This window comes from Tamandua tetradactyla, chromosome 7, assembly GCF_023851605.1.
Source record: "Tamandua tetradactyla isolate mTamTet1 chromosome 7, mTamTet1.pri, whole genome shotgun sequence".
In the NCBI taxonomy this organism is placed as follows: Eukaryota; Metazoa; Chordata; class Mammalia; order Pilosa; family Myrmecophagidae; genus Tamandua; species Tamandua tetradactyla.
Genome location: NC_135333.1, coordinates 1,777,324 through 1,798,706, shown reverse-complemented (window position 1 = coordinate 1,798,706; position 21,383 = coordinate 1,777,324). Strand labels below are relative to the sequence as shown.

General features: G+C 38.1%; 1 protein-coding gene across 1 annotated transcript in view; it reads right to left on the bottom strand.

Moving 5' to 3' along the window:
- Nucleotides 1-21,383, bottom strand: part of DISC1 (DISC1 scaffold protein) — a 387,745-nt gene that overhangs the window by 63,520 nt on the left and 302,842 nt on the right. Inside the window, exon 9 of the mRNA XM_077168344.1 lies at nt 1,216-1,276. Coding sequence (XP_077024459.1) covers nt 1,216-1,276 — 61 coding nt within the window. The remainder of the gene's footprint in view (nt 1-1,215; nt 1,277-21,383) is intronic.

Sequence of the window (21,383 nt, the reverse complement as noted above, 5' to 3'; positions counted from 1 at the left end):
GGGGATATGTTGACGTCTTCTGTGTGGGTTTTGTATTATTTTTGAGTTTATTATTATTATTTTGTCAATTATTTCAAAATAAAAAGTTTATTGAAAAAGAATAAGAGAGATACGCCAGGAAAATGCTTCAGAACACAGTGGGAAAGGAGGAAGGTCAAATCAGATCAGGGCACTTGACCCAGATAACGTATTGTCCTACTTTCCGACTGGGAGAGGCACTTCCTAAGAGAATCCCTTTCACCACACTTCCTCACCCCACCCTCTCTACTAGCCACGTTCATTACAGTTCCTCCCCAAATCTGGGTGGGTGGGGAGGTCTGAAGGGAAAAGGGGTGCATCAGCCAGCAATTTAAAAGACTTGCTTTTCAAGCACTAGAAACAAATACTATAGACTCTTCCTTACCCTGCAGTGTAGGACTCAAAAATGCAAACTCTCTTAGCACCTCTTAAGGGAGAAGCAAGATTTTAGCCAGTGGCATTATCTTATCAGACAAAGGTTTAGGGCATAGCCTATTTAAAGAGTTACTTAACATTTTCCAAAATAGTAGCAAAATGGTCTCCATAAAACTAAATTACTCCCGAGGAAGAAAGCGCATATTACATTCTAGTACTTGTTTCCTTAATTAGGAACAGATCCTGGTGGCTGGGATTTATTTCCATGAGTACACATCCACAAAAACCAGAAACATCTTGACAGGCTGCAGCATCCCTAGCATTTCTCAAATCTGAATTCCTAATTGGGTTAAAAAAAAAAAGCGACCAGGAACTTTCACGCTGGTTTTCACTTAGGATTCAAAACAGAACCTAGGAAGAGCATTTTATATTGTTCCAAAATATGTATTAACTAACAGGTTCAAAATCCATAAGACCCCCTTCAGACACTAAAAATAAAAGAAAAACAGATGAAGGCATGAATTCCAAATTTAACATACCAAAAATATTCTCTTTCTATGGAACATGAAAATTAACCTGTGATGTTCCCAAGACCCTTTAAACATTTTAATCTACTTACTTTTTAAAAGAGGAGATGAGTGCTCAGAGATGTTTATATGACATCTGCTTCTTCCTTTATTGGCTTTTTTTGTGCTTTTCGTGTTAATTTACTGTAGAAATCGGATATCCTTTCTCTTTGCTTAAAGTTTTAATCTAAACTTTTTTATAATAAAAAATCAAGATATTCCACAGAGACAGTAATAAAGAAATTATTATTCATACCTGTGCAATTTATCCTCAAGTATTTCCATGTACTTCACAGTATTTTCCTTCACACTTGTCTCTGCAAAGCAAAAATCCAAAGTTGATTCAATTGCAAAGGCAGAACAAAAACCAGCACTACTCAACTAAAAGTCAAAACACAAAGGATCATGATGGTCAAGTCACTAATAATAATTAGTGGAAAATACTCAAATCCATTAGGAGGTGTCTGCTTGGAGTAAGGCACTGAACAGGATTCAGAGGCTTTAAGTCTGCTGAAGAGTCCAGAGATGGGAAAGTAACAGAGTTTGTGCCATCCTTGCTTTGTTCTTTCAAAGACAGTTCATTGATAGTCTATTTCATAGTCATTGACAAGAGCACAGATATGTTCCGTGGCTCTTGCCTTTCCCACATGTAGCCAAGACCTTGGTTGTTAGAACCAGAGAGAAAAGTAACTCCCATCCTGTTGATGAACCAGAGGAACTTCACCACTGGTAGCAGGCGATAGTAAATCCTTTCTTTGAAAAACAGATCTAAATAAATGGTCTTGCCAATAAGTAGAAAATCCATCACTCCACTCCCAAAGTCACCACTCAAGACAGCCTCAGTGCTCAGTAATTACTAAATGTTGATGGAATGAATGAATGTTACAGTTCAGTGAATGAAAAAGGAACTTTTGGGAGGGTGAGCACTTGTACCTTTCGTCTCCTCATCTATGGAATGAAAGCACTTTCCCATGAGGTTGACAACGGACCAGGATGTGCATGCAAACCTAGAAGAGAACCTGGCAGCTGATGGACTTTCACGAATCGGTGGTTGTAATTATTGACGTTATTCCTAGTTCAGCTATTACCATTAGTATTCTTATTGTCCTTCTTATTTTTATTCTGAACTTTATCCTCAAAGGTAAGGCTCATTAACACCCTAAAATTGGGGAGTGTAGCAAAGCAGAAGCCATCAGCCTGACTCAGCCCCAGCCAGATCTGTGCTACTGGGAATCTCTGCTTTGGGGTGTTCTCAGGATCCTATTTCAGTTAACAGCTAATGTGGGGGTGGGGGGTGGGGTAGGGAGGGAGGGGGATTTACATTTGGAAATGTAAATACTCTGAAATTCCTCATAAAGAAACCAAATATTTTGGCAGTAAATTAAAATGATTTAAAGTCTGGTTCATTTGTTCAAACAAGGTTAAAAAAAAATAAGAAAAAGAAATAGAGACAACTGTTTAAGTTATCTTAGTGATTTATGCTGGCCTAACCTACACGTTTAATTGTGCTAAGTTTTTTACAAAATTAGTTAATTATTTTATTTAGCACCTACCCAAGCACTGCTACTGTGCTAGCACAGAGATTTAGTTGTCATGATTCAGTTCTATAAAAAGGAAATGTGTTCACTGGTTAATCCAGAGCAAATACTGCAAATTCAGAATGTCCCAACTAGAAATGTGCTCTCCATTTCATATCTCATACATATCCAAGTACTAGGAACCATTCTAAGCACTTGGGATAAATCAGCAAAATGAAAGAGAAGAAATAAAGGCCCATGCCTATGTAATGATTACATTCAGGAAGGGGGAGATATAAAGAATAAACATGAACATTCAATAGAATATTAGAAAGCATAAGTACTATGGAGTATTTAAAATAAAAGCAAGAGGAGATCAAGATAGGACTGTGGAGTGGTCAAGGATGGGCATCATTTAGAAGGTGACATTCGAGGAAAACCTTGAAGAAGTTGGTGGGGAGTGAATCCCTGGCATCATGGGGGAGAACAGAGTAGGTGGGACAACCAGTACACTGGTTCTAGGGTAGGAGTATGCCTGAGTGTGCCAGCAAATTTTGGATGGGGCAGAAAGTCTCATGGGAAGAGGAGATGAAATCTGAGAAAGAGTTCAGGATCCAATCATGTTGGCCGCTGCGGCAGACTGTATTTTCCTAAAATGATCACAGCAATGTTCCTGGTCCCACATACTCTTCCGGAATCATGATTCTCCCCATTATGAGGTGGTGTCTATCTCCCTTTCCTTGAATCTGATAAAGTTTGTGACTCCTCCAACTGAGGACAACAGAAGGGATACAATATAATTTCTGAGGCTTGGATACAGCCTCTGCCTGGTTATCTTTCTTGGGAATCCAGACACCATGTTTTGAGAAACCCAAGCTACAGCAAGAGACCACATGTAGGTATTGAAGCTTATAGCCCCAGCTAAGGTCTCAGCCAATAGCCAGAATCAACCACCAGACATGTGAGTGTGTGAAATTTCAGATGATTCATGACTCAGCCTTTGAGTTTAAGTGACCCAGACATCATGGGACAGACAAGCCCTGCTGCACCCTCTCTAAATTCTTGACTCATAGAATTCAGTCACATAGTAAATAGCTCTTTTAAGTCATTACATTTGGGGATGATTTATCACACAGCTATAGCATCTGGAAAGCCACCGCCAGGATTTTAAGTTTTGTTGTGAGTAAAAGGGAAAACATTTCACATTGTTTGACTGCCGGCCATTCCATTGAGAATGAACTATAAGGGGACAGGGTAGGAGCAGAGAAACACAGGAACAAGGTGATAGTGACTTAGACCAGGGTATTAGCAGGAGTTGGTGACAAGTGACAGATTTTAGATGTATTTTAAAGGCAGAACCAACAGGATTTCCTGATAGGTTGACTGTGGCATGGGAGAAAAAGAGAGAAGTCTAGAATGATTACAAAGTATTTTCCCAGGAGTAATTAATGTATAGAGCAGAGCTGCCATCAGCCAAGATCAGGAAGACTTCAGATGGAACTGGTTTGAGGAGAGAAGCAAAAGTTCAGCTTTAGATACATTAAACTTGAGAAATTTATTAGGCATCCAGCGGAGATGTCAAGCATGGGGCTCAGTATATGAATCTGGAGTTCAGAGAAAGGTCTGGGTGGAGAAGGACATTAGGAAAATATCAGCAATTGAAGCAATGAGACACAACATCACTAAGGGAGTGAGAAAAATTTAAGAAGCCCTTGATGGTTATATATAGAGACACTTATGTTGTGATAGCACTGTTTCTCCAAAAAACAAAAGTGGATAGAATCTCCCTTGAGGAAATAAAGCCAAAGTATTATGTTTAAAAATAATCCAGAACGTCCGGGAAGATGATGGAGTAGGGTGGGCAGGATTCACCCTTGCTCCATAGGGGCAAGATAGGAGATGGGGGAAAAAATGGAACTTCAGTCCCCAGGATGAGTGACTGAAGAGGATTTTCAACATTTCATAGGGAGAAGAGAGATGGGGAGATCTAGATGGGAGAGCAGGATGGGTATGTTAAGCTGTGACCCCCATGGGGGTGTGTCAGCACATGGGGAAGTGCTGATCCGAGGGAGGGGACCATCCCCTGGCTCCAAATTGCACCGGCTGCTGGCTGGGGAAACCTCCTTGCCCGGCCCCACAGCCGGCAGTGTCCATGGGGAGCCCAGAGGCATGCCTAGCCTTCCACCACAAAAAGCTACCTCACTTGGCACTGTGAATAGCCATCCCATTGGGCACAGTGAACAGCAAATCTGTTGGGCACAAGCTCTGTGATCATCTACGTGGCCAGGTGTTGCGATCAGCTCCCCTGTCCCAGGCGCTGAGACTCCCACCACTGCATGCTGTGCAGGACACCATCCCAGCTGGCCACTACAGTTGGGGAGGGGTAGGATGAGGGAGGAGGTGCCTCTGGAGCACCACCTGTTTGGGAAGAAGCACTAAATGCAGTCTGGCAAACTATCAGCAATTGATATTGTGATATAAATAGGCCTGGTTGGTCTACTTTTTATTTATATATATATATATTTATATATTCATATTTTCATTTTTATTTATTTTTATATTTTATATTATTTATTTATTTTTGGCCTCTTCTTTGAGTACCAGTCTGAGTTCATTCCCCATATATCTTGGAGAATCTCCTTCTGACTTCAGGACCTACTGTTGCTGAGTTGTGTTTTTTTCTGGGGGTGGGAGGCAAAAGGGCTGGGAGTTCAACCCAGGTATCTTACATGGTAGGCAGACATTCAGCCACCAAAATACCCTTGCACCCCTGCCTAACTTTTTCTTTTTTTTTTTTTTTTTGCATGGGAAGGCACCAGAAATCAAACACGGGTCTCTGGCACAGCAGGTGAGAACTCTACCTGCTGAGCCACAGTGGCCTGCCCGCCTGCCTAACTTTTAATAATCCTCAAGTAGAATTGTAGCCTCTATATGAGATCTAGGCCTTGGTTTGGTGGGGAATTTCTGAAAACCAAGTACAAAAGGGAACCTTCAATGCTAAACCAAAAGCAAGTACAAAACTTTAGATGAATTACGTTAACCAACTTGCAAAATAACCTTATTAAGATAATCAAATTCCCTGAACACAGCAGAATATCACAAAGCACATGAAGATCCAGGCAGAAATGCCTCTCAGCCAAACGACCAAATCAAAACTTGAGAGGAGACCCAGAACATAAACAACTACTAAAATATATTTATAAAGAAATAAAGAATATCAGGAAGAAACTTGAAAAGCATAAATAAGAATTTGAAAGATTAAATAGAAAAATAGCAGATCTCACAACAGATGAAAGATACAGTAGACCAAATTAGAAACTGGAGACACACAATAACAGATTCACAGAAGTAGAAGGAAGAATAAGTAAACTAGAAAACAGAAAATTGAACTAGAGTGCACAAAAGAACAAATGGCAAGAAAGATGGAAAAATGGGACTGAATCTTAGGGAAATGATGGGCAACAAAATGCACACAAATATAAGAATCATTGGTGCCCCAGAAGGGAAAAAGAAGAGTAAAGGTCTGGGAAGGTTAGTTGAAGATATAATTGGGGAAAACCTCCCAGCCCTTCTGAAAGACGTAAATAAGCAAATCAAAGATGTCCAATGACATCTTTGATGTCCAAATAGAAAAAAATCCAAATAGGCCTACTCTAAGACACATACTAATCAAACTGTTAAATACTAAAGAGAAGCAAAAAGTCCTGAAAGCAGCAAGAGAAAAATGATCTACTATATACAAGGGAAAACACATGAGACTGAATTCAGACTACTCAACAGGTACCATGGAGGAAAGAAGGCAGTAGTATGATATATTTAAAATTCTGAATGAGAAAGACTTTAGCCAAGAATTCTTTATCCAGCTAAGTTGTCCTTCAGAACAGAGGGTGAGATTAAAATCTTCAAAGACAAACAAAGACAGAGAGAACTAGTCAACAAGAGACCTGCCTTACAAGAAAATACTAAAGGGAATCCTGTCAGCTGGAAAAAAAGACAGGAGAGAGAGGTCTAGAGGAAGACACAGAATTGAAGAGTACCAGTAAGGGTACTCTTACCCTTAAGAGACAAAAAGAGAGAGAGAAAAGAATATATAGATATGACAAATAAAAACTAAAGGATAAGATGGTAGATGTAAGAACTATTTTTATAGTAATAACTTGAATATTAATGGACTAAACTCATCAATTAAAAGATGCAGATTGGCAAAATATATTTTAAAATATAATCCATCTATACGCTGATTACAAGAGATGCATCTTAGACCCAAGGACACAAATATATTGAACGTGAAAGGATGGAAAAAGATGTTCTATGTAAGTTGTAACAAAAAGAAAGCAGGAATAACATGCAAATATCAGATAAAATAGACTTTAAATGTAAAAATGTCATAAGAGACAAAGAAAGAAACTATATATTAATAAAAGGGACTACTCACCAGAGGAAATAAGAATCATAAATGTTACATGAAGTGAACATTTGCAAAACTGAAGGGAGCAACAGTTATTTCAACAATAATGGGAGACTTCAATACACCACTCTCCTCTATAGATAGAACAACCCAACAGAAGATCAACAAGGAAATAGAGAACTTAAATATTCCAATAAATGAATTAGATCTAATAGATATATAGAGATCATTGCACCCCAATACACCAGAATGTACATTGTTCTGTAGCATATGCTGGAACACAAAATAATTCTTATAAATTTAACAAGATTTAAATTATCCAAAGCACTTCCTCTGACCACAAAGGCATGAAGCTGGAAATTAATAATCACCAAAGAACCAAACCTTTCACAAATAAATGAAGATTAACAAGATACTCTTAAGTAATCAGTGGGTCAAAAAAGAAATTGCTAGATAAATCAATAAATATCTGGAGATGAATGAAAATGAGAATAAATTATCAGAATTTATGGGCTGCAGCAAAAACAGTGTTGATAGAGAAAATTATTGCCCTAAAATGCTTATATTACAAAACAAGAATGAGCAAAAATTGGAGATTTAACTGCTCACCTGGAGAAATTAAAGAATAGCAAACTAACCCCAAAGCAAAAGAAAGAAATAATGGAGATTATTTCTAAAAAAAATAATGGAGATTAAAGCAGACACAAACAAACTGGAGGACAAAAAAAAAAAAATAGAAAGAATCAACAAAACCAAAAGTTGGTTCTTTGAGAAAATCAATAAAATTGATGGGCCCCTACTAGGACTAACAAATTAAAAAAGAGAGAGGATACAAACAAAATCCGAAATGAGGGGAGTGTTACCATGGTAGCCGAAGAAATTTTAAAAATCGTAAGAAAATACTATGAACAACTATATGCCAACAAACTAGACAATTTAGATGAAGTGGACATTTTCCTAGAAACACAGGAGCTACCTATTCTGACTGAAAAAGAAAGAGAAGATCTATGTAAAGAGATTCAATCAATCATCAAAAATCTTCCTACAGAGAAAAGCCCAGGACCAGAAGGCTTCACAGGGGAAGTTTTTCTTTTCTTTTTAAACTTTTATTGTATAATATAACATACGTACAAAGCAAAGAAATAAAAAAGCAATAGTTTTCAACGTACTCCTCAACAAGTAGTTACAGGACAGATCCCAGAGCTTGTCATGGGCCACCACACGATCCTCTCAGATTTCTCCTAGCTGCTCCAGAATATAGGAGGCTAGAAGGAATAAATACTTTTTATCATCACAATCAACTTTTTTCTTTTTTATGAGAAATAACATATATACAAAAAAAGCAACAAATTTCAAAGTACAGCACCACAAGCTGTTGTAGAACAGATTTCAGAGTTTGGTATGGGTTACAATTCCATAATTTAGGTTTTTACTTCTAGCTGCTCCCATTTACAGGAGACCAAAAGAAATATCAATTTAATAATTCAGCAATCATATTCATTTGTTAAATCCTATCTTCTCTGTACAACTCCTCCATCACCTTTGATCTTTCTATCCCTCTCTTTAGTGGTGTTTGGGTGATGGCCATTCCAATTTTTTCATATTGGAAGGGTCTGTCAATAATATGGGGTAGGGAGATGGAACTATCTGATGTTCTGGAGAGGCTGGACCCTCTAGGTTTCAGGATTTATCTGGTCTGAGGTCCCATTTGGAGTTACACCAGAGCATAGGACCCCTATGGAATCCCATATATTGCCCTAGGTGTTCTTTATGACTGGCTGGAATGGTCCTGGTTGGGGGTTGGCAGGTTATGATAGGTAGCAACGTCTAGCTGAAGCTTGCATAACAGCAACCTCCTGAGTAGCCTCTCGAATCTATTTTAACTCTCTCTGCCACTGATTATTTATTAGCTACACTTCTTTTCCCCCTTTTGGTCAGGATGGAATTGTTGATCCCACAGTGGCAGGGTTGGAAACATCCCTAGGAGTCATCTCCCACGTCACCAGGGAGACTTTCACCCCTGGATGTCATGTCCCACATGGGGGCAGGGCAATGATTTCACTTGCAGAGTTGTACTTAGTGAGACTGAGGCCACAACAAAAGAGGTCCTCCAGAAGTAAGTCTTAGGCATCCCTAGAAGTAGGCTAAGCTTCTCTGCTAGCTCTATAAACTTCACAAGAGTAAGCCTCAAGACCAAGGGCATGGCCTACTGATTTGGGTGTCCCTAAAGTTTGACAAAGTATCAGAGGATTCCCTGATGGTAAAGTTTAACAGTTCCATATTTTTTCTTCCATCCCTCAAGGGACTTTGCCAATACTTTTTGATTGTCAGCTTAATATACTCTAGGACGTATCCAGACATTACATTAAGCTATAAAGGATTAAAGGGTTTCTTTCTTATTCTGGGCTCCCCGTGTTTCAGTTGTTCAAATGAACTATACAGATAGGTTGAGTTAGATTATGTGCTACAAAAAATTTAGGTTCCAGACAAAATAACCCTTTCTTCCATTGGTCTCAAAGAGTATGTGCAGTTCTAAAATATAGACAATGCCTTCCTTAACCCTGTGTTCTGAATTACTGTAAACCCAATCTGATTGGCTTCATTCTTATCTCTAAATATCAGGTTTATATATATAAACAGCCTCTCAAAATCCAGAAATAGTAATTACCACTCCAGATTAAATGTGTCTGCTATAAAACCTTACAATCCAGGCCCTCGTTTTCTTATAAGCACTTTCTAAAGGAGAGCATACCATTGCTGCTCTTTTGTTTCTGGCTATTTTGCCTCATCAAATGTCCCACACATTCATTCACATCCTTGCATGCTTCACTACTTCATTTCTTTTTTGAAGCAGCACAACATTTGTTCATAAGTATACACCATTTTTTGCAATCTACTTCTCAGTCAGTGCATCTTTCAGCCACCTGCATTCATCAGGCATCATGTATAGTGCCCAAAGTCCACAGTCCATCAACACTCTCAATTTTAGAGAATTTCATTGTTCCCAAAAGAAAACCAATAAATACACTGTCACCAAATAGGAAATCTAAACTTCCTATTAACCCTTGTCCCTCCCCCCATTATTTACCTGTGCTGTTGCTGTGGTAGTGCTGATGGTTTCCTTATAAACATAGCCCATAGCATGCAATAGCAGTTTTCCCCCTCTACCCTGGACTAAACACTCCTTATACACGTATCATACCTTTGAAGTAGTTCTTGCAAGAATTAATTTATTTTTCTAGTATTAATCAGTGGGACACGTAGGTCTATACAACCCCCTTCAACCTTGCTCATCCTCAATATGGTAATATTACTTATAGACCCACTAGAGAACTGCCTTCACTTCTATCTATTCCCTTACACTGGAGTTCAACCTCATTAGCTGACGGTTCACCCATCTCTAGCTTCCATCTCTCTCTAAGTCCCCTATATTCTATATTCTAAGCCTCTGATTTTACTTTTACCATGGTCATAAAAATGGAAACATACAGTATCTATCCTTTTATATGGCTAAATAAATAATGCTGGCTTATTTCATTCAGCATTATGTCCTCAAAGCTCATCCATCTTATCATATGCTTCAGAACATCATTTTGTCTTACTGCTGCATCATATTCTAACATAGGTATATATCACATTCTGATAATCCACTCATCTGTTGATGGTCACTTGGTTTGCTTCCATCTTTTGGTATTGTGAATAATGCTGCTATGAACATTGGTGTGCAAATGTCTGTTGGTGTCACTGCTTTCAGTCTTCTGGGTATATACCAGGTAGTGCTATTGCTGGGTCATAGGGCAGCCAATATTCAGTTTCCTAAGGAACCACCAAACAGTCTTCCATAGTGGCTGCACCATTAAACATTCATACCAGCAGTGCATAAGTGTTCCAATTTCTCCACATCCTCTCCAACATCATAGTTTCCTGTTTGTTTAATAGCAACCATTCTTATAGGTGTGAGGTGGCATCTCATTGCAGTCATGATCTACATTTCCCTTATAGCCAATGAAAATGAGAATCTCTTCATGTGCTTTTGAGCCATCTGTATTTGCTCTTCTGAAAAATGCCTATTCAATCTTTAGCCCATTTTATAATCGGGTTGCTTGTTCTTTTGGTGTTGAGTTGTATGATTTCTTTGTGTGTACCAGATATAAAACCTTTGTCCAATATGTCATTTCCAAGTATCTTCTCCCATTGAGTTGGCTACCTCTTCACCTTTTTGACAAAGTCTTCTGAGGTGCAGAAGCACTTGATTTTGAGGAGTTCTCATTTATCTATTTTTTCTTTTGTTGCTTGTGCTTTGGGTGTAAAGTTTAGGAAGCTACCTATCATTAGGTCTTGAAGATGTTTCCCTACATTTTCTTCTAGAAGTTTTATGGTGTTAGTTCTTATATTTAGGTGTTTGATCTACTCCGAGTTAATTTTTGTACAGGGTGTAACACAGGGGTCCTCTTTCATTCTTTTGGCTCTTGATATCCAGTTTTTCCTTGCCCATTTATTGAAAAGACTATTTTGTCACAGTTCAGAGGATTTGGGGGCTTTGTCAAAAATCAGTTGACTATAGATTTGGTGGTTTATTTCTACACTCTCGATTGAATTCCATTGATCATTGCCTCTATCTTTGTGCCAGTACCATGTTGTTTTGACCACTGTAGCTTTATAATGGGTTTTGAAGTCAGGGAGTATTAATCCTATTTTAGATGCTTTTAGATCTTTCCCTTCCAGATGAATTTGGCAACTAGCTTTTCCAAGTCTTCAAAGTACGTTGTTGGAATTTTGATTGGTACTATGTTGAATGTGTAGATCAACTTGGGTAAAATTGATATCTTAAGTATATTTACCCTTCCTATCCATGAGCAGGGAATGTCTTTCCACCAATTTATATCTTTGATTTCTTTTAGCAATGTTATGTAGTTTTCTGTGTACAAGTCCTTTATTTCTCTAGTTAAGTTCATTCCTAAGTGTTTGATTCTTTTTGTTGTGATCTTGAATATAATTTTTTCCCTAAGTCACTCCTTAATTAGGTCATTGCTTATGTATAGAAATGTTACTGACTTTTGCACATTAATTTTATATCCTGCCACCATGCTGAATTTGTTTATTAGCTCAAGTAACTTTGCTGTAGATCTCTCGGGGTCTTCCAAGTAGAGTATCATGTCATCTGCAAATGGAAGTTTTACTTCTTTCTTTCCAATTTGGATGCCTTTTATTTATTTGTCCTCCCTGATTGCTCTAGCTAGAACTTCTAGCACAATGTTGAATTAATAGTGGTGACAGTGGGCATCTTTGTCTTATTCTTGATTGTAGGGGGAAAGCTTTCAGTCTCTCACCATTGAGTATGATGCTAGCTATCAGTTTTTCATATATTCCCTTTATTATATTGAGGTAGTTACCTTTGATTCCTATTTTTTTTGAGTATTTTCATCAGAAAATGATGTTGAATTTTGTCAAATACCTTTTCAGTATCAATCAAGATGATCATGTGATTTCTCTCTTTCAATTTGTTAATGTGCTGTATTATATTAATTGATTTTATTGTATTGAACCATTCTTGCATTCCTGGTATAAACCCCAGGACGCTGGTAACAACCCCAGGTTGTGTGATTAATTCTTTTAATGTGTTGTTGGATTTGATTTGCTAATATTTTGTTGAGAATTTTTCCATCTATGTTTATTAGGGAAACTGGCCTGTAGTTTTCTTTTCTTACAGCATCTTTACCCAGTTTTGGTATTAAAATGATATTAGTTTCATAAAATGAGTTAGGTAGTATTCCTTTTTCCTCAAATTTTTGGGAAAGTTTGAGCAGGATTGGTGTTAGTCCTTTTTGGAATGTTTGACAAAATCCCCCTGTGAAGCCATTGACCCTGGGCTTTTTCTTGTAGAAGATTTTTGATGATTGATTGAATATCTTTACTTGAGATTGGTTTGTTGAGATCTTCTATTTCTTTCTGAGTCACTGTAGCTTGTTTGTGTTTCCAGGAATTTGTCCATTTTATCTAAGTTGTCCAGTTTGTTGGCATATAGTTGCTCATAGTATTCTCTTAAGATTACTATTATTATTTCAGTACCTGTGATAATACACCCCTTCTCTTTTTTTATTTTATTTGCATCCTCTCTCTTTTTTTCTTTGTCAGTCTTGCTAATGACCCATCAATTTTATTGATTTTCTCAAAGAAACAACTCTTGGTTTTATTGATTCTTTCTGTTGTTCTTTTGTTCTCCCTTTCATTTAATTCTGCTTCAATTTTTGTTATTTCTCTTCTGCTTGCTTTGGAGTTAGTTTCTTGTTCTTTCTCAAGTTCCTACAGGTGAGCTGTTAAGTCCTTGATTTTTGCTCTTTCTTATTTTTTTAATACAGGCATTTAGAGCAGTAAATTCCCTCTCAGCACAGCCTTTTCCACATCCCATAAGTTCTGATAAGTTGTATTCTCATTTTCATTCATCTCCAGATAGTACTGATTTCTCTAGCAATTTCTTCTTTGACTGACTAGTCGTTTAAGATTGTGCTATTTAATCTCCATATATTTGTGAATGTTCTCATTCTTTGGTGGTTGTTGAGATCCAGCTTCATTCCATTGTGATCAGAGAAAGTGCTTTGAATAATTTCAGTGTTTTAAAATTTATAAAGACCTGTTTTGTGCCCCCAGTATATGATCTATCCTGGAGAATGTTCCATGAGCACTAGAGAAGAATATGTATCCTTGCTTTTTGGGGTACAATGACTTATGTGTCTGTTAGGTCTAATTCATTTATGAAGCTGTTTAACTTCTCTATTTCCTTGCTGATCTTCTGTCTGGTTGTTCTATCTATACAGGAGAGTAGTGCATTGAAGTCTCCTAATATTATTGTTGAAACATCTATCACTCCCTTCAGTTTTGCCAAGGTCTGTCTCATGTACTTTGGAGCTCCTTGATTGGGAGCATAAACATTTATGATTGTTATATCTTCTTGGTGAATTGTCCTTTTAACTAATATATAGTATCCTTCTTTGTCTATTATGATGTCTTAACATTTAAAGTCTATTTTGCCCTGTATTAATATAGCTATTCCTTCTCTCTTTTGGTTACAACTTGTGAGGAAAATCTTTTTCTATCCTTTCCCTTTCAATCTATTTGCATCCTTGTGTCTAAGATGAGTCTCTTGCAAGCAGCATATACCTGGATTACATTTCTTAATCCATTCTGCCAATCTGTATCTTTTAATTTGTAAGATTAGTCCATTAACATTCGAAGTTATTACTGAAAAGGCATTTGTTTAATCTACCATCTTACCTTTTGGATTTTATTTGTCAGATCTATGTATTCTCATCCCTCTCTCTCTTTTATCCTTTAAAATAACCCTTATTGGTTTTCTTCAATTATGTACCCTCCTCCAGACCTCCCTCTCCTGTCTTTTTTCAACTAGCAGAACTCCCTTTAGAATTTCTTGTAGGGCCAGTCTCCTGTTGTCAGATTCTTTCAGGATTTGTTTGTCTGTGAAAATTTTAATCTCTCCCTCAGTTTTAAAGGACAATTTGACTGGGTACAGAATTCTTGTCTGGAAGTCTTTCTCTTTCAAGATCTTAAATGTATCATAACAATGCTTTCTTACCTCCAGGGTGCTAGTTGAGTGGTCTAAATCAGTCTTACTTGGTTTCCTTTGTATATAGTAATTGTTTTCCTCTTGTCACTTTCAGGATTTTCTGTTTCTCTTCAACATTTGACAGACTGATTAGTATGTGCCTTAGGGAAGGCCAATTTGGATTTATTCTGTTTGGAGTTTGTTGGGTTTCTTTAACTTGTATATTTATGTTCTTTATAAGGGTTGGGAAATTTTCCCCCATTATATCCTCAACTACTCTAGCCTTTAATTCTTCTCTTCTCCTGATACACCAATGATTCTTACATTTGTGTGCTTTGTTTTGTCTATTATTTCCCTGAAATCCAATTCAAATTTTTCCATCTTTTTTGCCATTGGCTCTTTTGAGTGTTTGAAATCAGTTATCCTGTTCTCTAGTTCACTTATTCTTTTTTCTGTTTCTTCAAATCTGCTGTTGTGTGCCTCTAGTATTTTTTTTTAATTTGGTCAATAGAGTCTTTAATCTCTGTGATCTCTGCTATTTTTCTATTTATTCTTTCAAAATCTTCTTTATGCTCTTCTATTGTCTTCTTGATCTCCTCTATGTCACTAGCCATCCCACTTATTTTATTAAGTAGAGTTATACGAACATCTTTAATTAGTTGTTTCAATGTCTGTGTCTCCTCTGGTGTTTTAATTTGGTCATTAGACAGGGCTATATGCATTGTTATATGCTTAGTGATCTTCTATTGTTTATGTTGCATGTAAATATCTTGATTGATTTACTTCGGGAGTTGATTTCCTTCAGTAGTCTAAAGTCTTGTGTTTGCAGGGTGGATGTGTAGCAGGACGCAGGGTATGGGATGAGGCAAAACAACGTGGTGATGCACTTCAGTGCAGGTAGAGGCACAAGTTGGGAATGTTACACTGGTGCTAGTGAACGTGGGTGTCCAGCAGCCAGGAAGGATGTAGCTGTGCAGGTACACAGGTCTGGGGGCATAACCCTGGTGTGCACTGGTCTAGGACACGGGTCCATTGTGTGCATGGACAGAGCTATGGCAGCAGATCAGCGTTATACCTGTATGGGCTGGGGGTGGATGTGACCCAGCTGCACAGGTCAACGCTTTCTCAGAGATGGGGGAAGTGACTGAGTACTGTGTGCATGCGTGGGTCTATGAGTACTGTAAACTGATGTTCCCAGAGCTGATGGGTGTAACTAGGGGCCAAGCATATGCACAGGTTTCAGAATGCCATAAACTGATGTGCAGAGCTCTGGGGTGAGGGGAGGGGGGAGGCTGTGTGACACTATGTTTGGGGGTGGGTGTAACCTGGGTATGGAGGTAAGTACACGTAGCCTTTATGAACTGGCAAGGGGGTTTGGTGGAGTGGGGGTGCTTGGAGCATTGGGGTGGGGTGCGGGTGATGGGTTCAGGTGCATGGAGTGTGGGGTGAGTCACGGGTCATGGGGCTGCACTGGTGAGGATAGTGCATTCAAGAAACATGGCTTGGCTTACTTTCTAGTCCCCGTCTCCCTGTCTGTGCACTCCTGGGGGCTACCGGCTTCCGCAGTAGTCTCCTGTTTTCTGCTTCTCAGTTCTTCAGCTTTTGCAACCTGGGCCATCCTATAATACACAGAAGACTCTCCCAGGTCAGCAGCACTCTTGAATCGCCATCTCAGTCGCCCTCCCATCCCTTCTCTAACTTTTCCTTGGAGCAGGGCAGAATTCGATATTCACTATTCTGTCATCTTCCCGGAACTCCCTTCACAGGAAATTTTAGCAAACATTTCAAAAAGAATTAACTCCATTCCTGCTCAAACTCTTCCAAAAAACTGAGGAAAAAATAAATGCTACCCAAGTCATTTTATGAAGCTAACATCACTCTAATACCAAAACCAGTATAGACATTACAAGAAAGGAAAACTACAGACTAATCTTCCTAATGAACATAGACGCGAAAATTCTCAACAAAATACTAGCAAATCGAATCCAATGACACCTTAAAAGAATTATCCATCACAACATCACGACCATATGGGGTTTATACTAGAAATGCAAAGGTGGTTCAAAGAAGAAAATCATTCAACATAATACAGCACATTAACAAATAAAAAGGGAAAAATCACATGATCATATTGATTGATGCTGAAAAAGCATTTGACAAAAGTTAGCATCCTTTCCTGATAAAAACACTTCAAAAGGTAGGAATTGAAGGAAACTTCCTCAATACCCTAAACGGCATATATGAAAAATCCACAGCCATCATCATACTTAATGGTGAGAGATTGGGAAAGCATTCTCCCTAAACATGGAAATAAGACAAGGATTCCCACTGTCACCACTAATATTCAACATTGTACTACAATTCCTAGCTGGAGAGATTAGATAGGAGAAACAAATAAAAGGCATCCTAGTAGGAAAGGAAGAAGTAAAACTTACATTATGTGTAGATTACATGATGTTATACTTGGAAAACCCTGAGAAATCTATGACAAAGTTACCTGAGCTAATAAACAAATTCAGCAAAATGGCAGAATATAGATTAATGCAAAACAATCAATAATGCTTCTCTATACAAGTAATGACCTATCTGAGAAGATAACTAAGGAAAAACTTCCATTGAAAACAGTGACAAAAACCAGGTATTTAAGAATAAGTATAACCTGGCATGCCAAGGACTTGTATACAAAAAACTACAAAAACATTGCTAAAATGAGTCTGGCCTTGGAACTGCAGGATCAACAATGCCATCCTGACCAAAAGTGGGAAAAAGTGTAACAAGTAAGGAATCAGTGGCTGAGAGAGTTCAAATAGAGTCGAAAGTCTACCCTGAGGTCACTCATATGCAAGCTTCAGTTAGACATTGCTACTATCATAACTTGCCAAACCCAAATCAAAACCATTCCCACCAATCCTAAAGAACACCTAGGGCATTCTACAAAGGTTCCATGCACTAGGGTAACTTTCCAGAAACCTAAAAGCTCTAGATGGGTCCCTGGACCAGATAAGTCCTGAATCCAGGAGGGACCAGCCTCTCCAGAACATCAGCTAGTTCCATCTCCCTACCCCAAATTACTGAAAGCCCTTCCAACATGAAAAAGGTAGAACTGGCACAGCCCAAATACCTCTAAAGAGTCAAAGAAAGATCAAAGGTGATGGTAGAGTTATACAGAGACGGTCGGGTTTAAAAAATGAGTATGAGTGTGGAATCAGTATACTATCTCTTTTAGTCTTCAGTACCTTAGAGCAGTTAGAAATAAAAAACTAAAATTGTGGAATTGTAACCCATACTAAACTCTAAAATCTGTTCTACAACTAATTGTTGTGATGTACTTTAAATGTATTGCTTTTTTGTATCTGTTATTTTCCACAAAAAAAAAAGAGAAGGAAGAATATAATAGAGAAGAGAGGATTTAACAAATGAATATGACTGCTAAATCAATAAATTGATATTTCTTTTGGTCTCCAGTGTCTCAGAGTAGCTACAAGAAAAATTGTGGATCTGTAACCCACCCCAAACATTATAATTTGTTATATAACTACTTGTTTAAAATGTACTTGGAAATGTATTGCTTTTTTTGTATATATGTTATTTTTCACAATAAAAAATGTTAAAAGAAAAAAATATTGCTAAAGGAAATCAAAGATGACCTAAAATAGATGGAGACACATTCCATGCCATGCTCATGGATAGGAAGGCTGAATGTACCTAGAGGTCAATTCTACCTAAATTAATCTACAGATTGAATGTAATACCAATCATCATCCCAGTAACCTACTTCGAAGACTTGGAAAAGCTAGTTATCAAATTTATTTGGAAGGGAAAGAGTTCCCGAATAGCTGAAAATATTGTAAAAAAAGAAGAGCAAAGTGGGAGGACTAACAATTCCTGACTTTAAAGCTTACTATAAAATCACAGTTGTCAGAACATCATGGTACTGGCACAAAGACAGAAGTATCAGCCAATGGAATCAAATTGAGAGTGTGGCAATAGACCACCAAATCTATGAGCAATTGATTTTTGACAAGGTCTCCAACTCCACTGAACTGGGACAGAACAATCTTTTCAATAAATGGGCATGGGAGAATTGGATAACAATTGCCAAAAGAATGAAAGAAGACCCTGCTCACACTCCAGACAAAAATTAATTCAAAATGGATTAAAGATCTAAATATAAGAGCCAGTATTATAAAACTCCTAGAAGAAAATATAGGGAAATATTGTCAAGATCTAGTAATAGGAGGTAGCTTCTTAATCTTTACACCTAAAGCACAAACAGCTAACGAAAAAATAGATAAAGAGGAACTCTTTAAAATCAAAAGCTCCAAAGACTTTTTCAAAAAGGTGAAGAGGCAGCTAACTCAATGGGTGAAAATATTTGGAAACCACATATCAGATAAAGGCTTGATATCCTGTATACACAAAGAGAATTTACAGCTCACCAACAAAATATCAAACAACCCAATTATAAAATGGGCAGAAAATATGAATAGATACTGTTCTGAAAAGCAAATACAAATGGCTAAAAAACACATGAAGAGATGATAATTTTCATTAGTTATAAGGGAAATGCAAATCAAGACAACAATGAGAGATCACCTCCTACCTATCAGAATGGCTGCTATTAAGCAAACAGAAAACTACAAATGTTGGAGAGGATATGGAGAAATAGGAACACTTACTCACTGTTGGTTGGAATGTGTAATGGTATAGCCTCTGTGGAAAATTATTTGGTGATTCCTCAGAAAACTAAATATTGAGTTGCCCTGTGATCTGGCAATACCAATACTTAGTATATACCCAGAGGAGCTGAAAGCAGTGACACAACAGACATTTGACCACCGATGCTCATAGTGGCACTATTCACAATTGTCAAAAGATGGAAACAATCCAAGTGCCCATCAACAGACTAGTGGATAAACAAACAGCGGTATATACATACAATGGAATAGTATGCTGCTTAAGAAGAGATGAAGCCCCAAAGCATATAACAATGCAGGTGAACCTTGAAGACATAATGCTGAGTGAAATAAGTCAGACACAAAAAGACAGATACTATATGATTTCGCTATTATGACTCTGGTAAAGGTAATGTCAGAGGTTACACCATAGAATATAGCAGACCTAGAGGTACACGGAGGCTAGAGACGGGAAAGGTTACCCACTGAGGCTGAACTGAAATGCAAGGGAATGGATAGAAGTGACATGGGGTTATAAGTAACATTGCCATACTGAAGGTGAATATGATTGAAAGGGGATGCATAGTGCCATGTATCCCACTGGTTAAGTCTACAGTTATAAATAAGTTCTTACATGAACTATTTCTAAAGGTTTGATACTGGACAAAGAGTCACTATTAAAGGAGTATAGGGTAGAAACTAAAATTGCATGCAATGGCCAATAGTTAACAGGAAGATATCAACAGTGCCACAGCACTCCTAGGGGCAGATAATTGGGGGGGTGGGGGGTGGACAAGTGATAAGGGGTAGTTTTGATTTGATATTTGATGAGGCTGTGTTTGTTGGTTCTTTGTCTCTTTGGACCAATGAAAATTGCCTAAAATTGAGACTGCTGCTGATTGTACAACTAAGAGAGGATACTATAAGGCATGGTTTGTTTATTTTGGACATTATCCATGATGCTCAATAGACGGAAGTTGCTGAAGGGCCCAATGACTGAGAAGCAGAATACATTTATATTATGGGATATGGTGCGGAAAGGAAGGATGTCGTGAGGCATGCAACAAACAAAACATACCTTGAAGACAATGTGTTGTGCAAAATAAGCCAGCTGCAAAAGAGCAAATATGCTAAGGTCTCTTTCAGAAAATACTTATAAGAAAATTGAAATCTAGGTTATAAGCCCTGATAGAAGCCACACTTAGTCTGAAGTTGTAAGTGTATGTCTAGATTCTGAGACAAAGAGCTATAAGTGGATCAGCTGGAGTTTCCCTGGAACTTTGAGTAACTCTGTGTCACCCAAGACCCAGAAATGGAGCGCTACAGCCCTGAAAGTTAGCATAGCTAGATACGATAACAGTGAAAGTAACTAAAAAAGAGATCAGGCCTCAATTAGAGATAAAAATGAAGACAATCTGGCTGGGGACTAAGGTAAATCAGAATATAGGGTAAAAGACGATAGTGTATACTCTAGAGCTCCACCTCCTGTTTGAGACCAAAGGCCAAGAGGTTTATTCAGTCTACTACCTAAACTTTCTGTAATGCACAATCAACCTGTCTGGATAGCTCATTTAAACAATTCAGACTCTTGGAGTTCAGAACCAGAATGAGGCCTTGTAATACTGTATAGCTTAATGTAATACCTGGATATATCTCAGATTATGGTGGACTGATAATTAAAAAGTATTGGTAGAGTCCCTTGAGGGACTGAAGGGGAAAAAAAAAATGGCACTATTAAACTTACCCATCTGGGAAACCCCAAATACCCTCTCAAACATTGGCGACTCCAAAGAGAACAGGCCAAGACCTTGATTTTGAGGTTTGCCCTTATGACACTTATTTCTGCAGTGGAGAAGCTGAGTAGGCTGCCTAAAATAAGGCCTAAGATTCGCTTCCAGAGAAGCTTTTTTGTTGCTCAGATGTGGCCACTCTCTCTCTCTTTGCCAAACTCTGCAAGGAAAATCATTACCCCCGCTAGGTGGGACATGACATTTAGGAGTGAAGGTCTCCCTGTCGATGTGGGACATGACTTCCAGGATGAGTGTGGCCCTGGCACTGTGCGATCAACAATGCCTTCCTGACCAAATAGGGAGGAAGGAAGTGTACAAAATAAGGTATCAGTGGGTAAGAGAGATCAAGTAGAGTCAAGGGGCTATTCTAGAGGCTGCTCTTATGCAAGCTTCAGTTAGATAGTGCTAATTGCCATGGTTTGCTAAAGCCCAACCAAAATCACTGCTGTTAGCTCTTAAGAACACCTAGGGC